At 38.6% G+C, this 4,009-nt stretch overlaps 1 protein-coding gene across 1 annotated transcript; it reads right to left on the bottom strand.

The window, feature by feature from the left end:
• Positions 1-1,386: 1,386 nt before the first annotated feature.
• LOC106912554 (granzyme K-like) lies at positions 1,387-3,789 on the bottom strand. Its single transcript, XM_088008718.1, has 5 exons — positions 3,675-3,789; positions 3,416-3,557; positions 2,747-2,888; positions 1,777-2,043; positions 1,387-1,692 (listed from the first exon to the last, which is right to left on the bottom strand). Exons 1-5 carry the CDS (start codon positions 3,727-3,729, stop codon positions 1,543-1,545), a joined length of 756 nt encoding a protein of 251 aa, XP_087864844.1. The 5' UTR covers positions 3,730-3,789; the 3' UTR covers positions 1,387-1,542.
• Positions 3,790-4,009: the final 220 nt, after the last annotated feature.

The raw sequence follows: 4,009 nt of genomic DNA, 5'->3' as shown, positions 1-4,009 counted from the left end.
GCCCATTCATCTAATACATATATAATACCCTTCCCATCTGTGTTACATAATATGACCCCCTCCGACATAGACATGAATACGTAGAGCTTCATTAAGCGCTGAGTCCTACGTTGCATCACCGCCATCTTGTACGTGGCAGCAGAGCAATCGGAGCTCCCTAAGTCCTGTGCTGTGTGGACTTGTTTCAACCATTTTACAACACAAACTGGATTCATTGGCACTACCTTTCACAGGTAAGGATGAACGAGCAGAATTACTTAACTTTTCAGCCAGAAACTCGCTTCTAAACAACCGAGAAATATTTCCTATGTCGCTAAATTGGCCCGAAGTAACTGCTGATTGTTAGCGTAGCAGCTAACGTTTTCATACTGTTTTCTAATGAGAGAGAGCTGATGAGAAACCGCTATTTGAGGGGAAGTTCATTAAAGACCAGAGGATTTAGTGAGGAAAGATCAGTCAGGATCAGAGCTGGAGCTGCTGTTCCTCAGTCTCTGTTTCCAAGCTCAGCTTCACCATGTCGGTATTTAGCTATAAAGATGCTACGAGTCAGAGCCCAACATGCTGAAAATGTCTTTTTTTTTCTGAATGTGAAGGAAAAATGTATGTATTTTCTATTTCACTTTTGGACAATTTTTCTTTTATCCTTGGCTTTAGCCTGTGAACCAGGACGTCTCAGAAGTCGTTGGAGTTCTCCCTGTGTGACCAGCAGACCGAAGCCCTGCCTGTGACCAGTGTTCCCAGTATAATAAATAAATGTTTTATTCTTTCATTTTTTGTGTGTTTTTACATATCTCAATCTGAAATATTAGTGTATTAATGCAGCTTATGTAATGAAATAAAAAATAATTTACTCTGTTAAAATTATTTTCACTCTTTGCTGTCAATAGCAGAGTTGACGTATACTGTAATATTTTTTCTGGGCTGGAGAAAAATATAAAGAAAAGAATAAACTTATTTTGCATTTTAATTGGAAAAAACTATTACCCTTGAGTACTTTGAAGTCTGTTGCATTTTCAAGTTGTCTGATTCCTTGGGGTTGTTAGCTTCAACAGTTATGTTTTTGCCCACAAACTTAAAATAACAGCTTGTCAAACTGAGACTGAAACCAAAGTCATCTTCTGCTGTCTTAAAACAACCATCCACCAAAATGTTATATCTACTCATGTGAAGATCATTTTTAGATCTTTGCAATTCCATCAATTTTGGAAGTAGATTTGCTGCTATTTTTAAACAGTGTTTGTTTGAGACGGTACAGCTACAGCTGTGATAGAAAGCACCACACTCAGAGGTTTTTGTAAGTGGCTAATCTAGTGGTACAGGGCCAGAAATTTAATATTTTACTTTTTAATCCTTTAATAAAGTGATTTACACAAACAGGTTTCAAAGTTTGCTGTAACAAGCCAAAGCTCAGTTTTTATTTGTTCAATCGTTGCCTGCGCATACATCTTTAAGAAGCAAAATGCAAGTTGTATAACATAGGAGAGCAAGAAAAGTGGTTGAATGAGTAAAACAGCAACATTCAACCAAGGCTTATTCATTATCTCATTGGTTCATTGTCTTCTTGATCCAGTCAAGGTGATCTTTGGTGAGGAAAGCGTACACGCCAGGTTTGGTTTTGAGTCCACACCCATACCCAAAAGATGTAACTCCAACGACAACTCCATTACAAAGTAATGGCCCACCAGAATCCCCCTACAGAGAGAATAAATATATAAACTGCATGTTAGGGAAACGGTGACATTTTTAATTGTTGTAAATGGCTGGTAGGTCACTTACCTGACAGCTGTCAGCTTGGATGTTCCCATTCCACCCAGCACAAATCATGTTGTCAGTTATGGTATGATAGTAAAAAGCCGGTGTGTTGCACTTCTCTCTGCCAACCACAGCCACATTGACTGACATCAAAACATCTGACCCAGCTGCATTCATTTCAGTACTTCCCCATCCAGCCACCATACAGACTGAACCTTCTTCTGGGTCTTTGACAACTGTAGTCAGCTTGAGAGGTTTCACCCATTTGGTTTGCTTCACTGCCTTTTCCAGCTGGAAAGTAAAAATCACACTTATTATATAATAATGTAAAAAAAATTAGTACAGCTAAAATGTTAAAAGTTAGTTCAAAGGTTAAATATGCCATTTACGAAGGGTAGTGAGAGGGACCAATTTGAATGAATATTTTTAAGAAAAGATAACAGGAAAGTATTTGAAGAAATTGTTTCAAGACATGGTCTGCACAGAGGCACAGTTGGTAGAACCTTCTTGACTTGCAGCAAGAAGGTTCTGGGTTTGATTCCTGGCCAGGGATCTGTTTGCATGGAGTTTGCATGTTCTCCCTGTGCATGCGTGGATTTTCTCCAGGTACTCCGGCTTCCAAAAACATGACTGTCAGGTTAATTGGTCTCTAAATTCTCCCTAGGTGTGAGTGTGTGTGCATGGTTGTGTGTCCTGTCTGTCTCTGTGTTGCCCTGCGACAGACTGGTGACCTGTCCAGGGTGACCCCACCTCTCGCCTGAAACGTTAGCTGGAGATGGGCACCAGCAACTCTCCTAACCCCACTAGGGACAAGGATGTACAGAAAATGGATGGATGTTTCAAGACATCAGTAAATGAAAGATAATCAATTGAAAGTAAATTGTGAAATAAGAATCAGCTTGATATAAGTAGAGTCTTAATTTTAAACATGTTCCCTTTGTATGAAATGTTATTTTAAACAGATGAAATCATTCATTTTGCAAAGCAAACTTACCTTGAGCAACATGACATCATTGTCATCTGTATTGGGATTATAATGAGGATGAGGAAAACGCCTCGCCACTCTGAGGATCTGCCTGTACTTTCCTTCAGTGTGGCTTGAGATGGAGTGCACTCCCAGGAATGCAATGCTCATCCTGAGAGAGCGATAACATAGTACCAGTATGGTAAATTTAAGATCTTACATATTAGAGGTTGCACAATAATGAGATATTAATGGTTTACTATGTAGATGTAAATAATTATTCTAATATAACATTCTTTCCACTAGATCTATTACTGCTGTATACCAAAACTGATGAATTACACATCATCTTTAATATTTTTTTCATCACAATTGGTATGGAGAAGTTGCAACTCACCTTAACTATACTTTTGAGTAATGAAGGATAAATCTATTTATACAAAACAGAACAAAAACTATTTGGCATTATTGCTTCTCTGACTAGCCGCTACGTGACCTTAGAAATGTACATTATTAAAAAAATTAATTCTAATGAAACTGTGGACTGCTGGTTTTCTTTTACATCTAAACGTTATTTAAGTTTGTTGAGAGAGGAAGGCAAAACCAGTCAATATAACAGCAGATTGCATTCTCCATTTTAATGCTACTTGAAATGCACGCCAGAAGCATATAAATAAGAAAAATGAGAATTGTTCTTACCATTCGCAGTGCGCAGCAGTCAGAACCCAATTGGAATCAATTAAAGTTCCTCCACAAATTGACTCATGTGATGCCAGCAGAGCCATGAAAGGCAAGGAGTGTGGCTTCACTTCTTTCCCATTGATAATCTCAGAACCATGACCTAGCACAGGAAGATATCCAGATACAATTTTTCACACAACTGCATCAAAGGAGACCCTTGATTAGGGGGAAAAATTGTGAACAAGAGAATGATAGTATTTAGCAAAATATTACTCACTGGATTTGGCAATAAGGAAAACGGCACCAAGGTTGAAAGCAACAAACCCCAACATTTTCTCCTGTCAGTGTCTTTGATCTGCAGACGAATGTGCCCTTCACTCTGCCCACCTGCTTTTATATGTTATCTCTAAGGATGTGGTCTGACCACTAAAATGCCTTTTTAAGTAAAAAAAATATGTGATCATGAAATTGTGATTCTTTTGCCACACCCTGTATCAAGTTACTGCATGTGGAGCTCAGACCTTGCTGGGACAACAGAAAAAGACCTCTGGTTCTGATAAGATTTAATCCTTGAGATGAGGCCTGTGTGGCCACTCCAGTTTAAGATCCTTC

Source organism: Poecilia mexicana, unplaced genomic scaffold (genome assembly GCF_051168715.1).
Source record: "Poecilia mexicana isolate PSO_F unplaced genomic scaffold, ASM5116871v1 scaffold_9, whole genome shotgun sequence".
Classification (NCBI taxonomy): domain Eukaryota; kingdom Metazoa; phylum Chordata; class Actinopteri; order Cyprinodontiformes; family Poeciliidae; genus Poecilia; species Poecilia mexicana.
The sequence above is the reverse complement of the archived record's forward strand: the minus strand, read 5'-3'. Positions and strand labels throughout refer to the sequence as shown.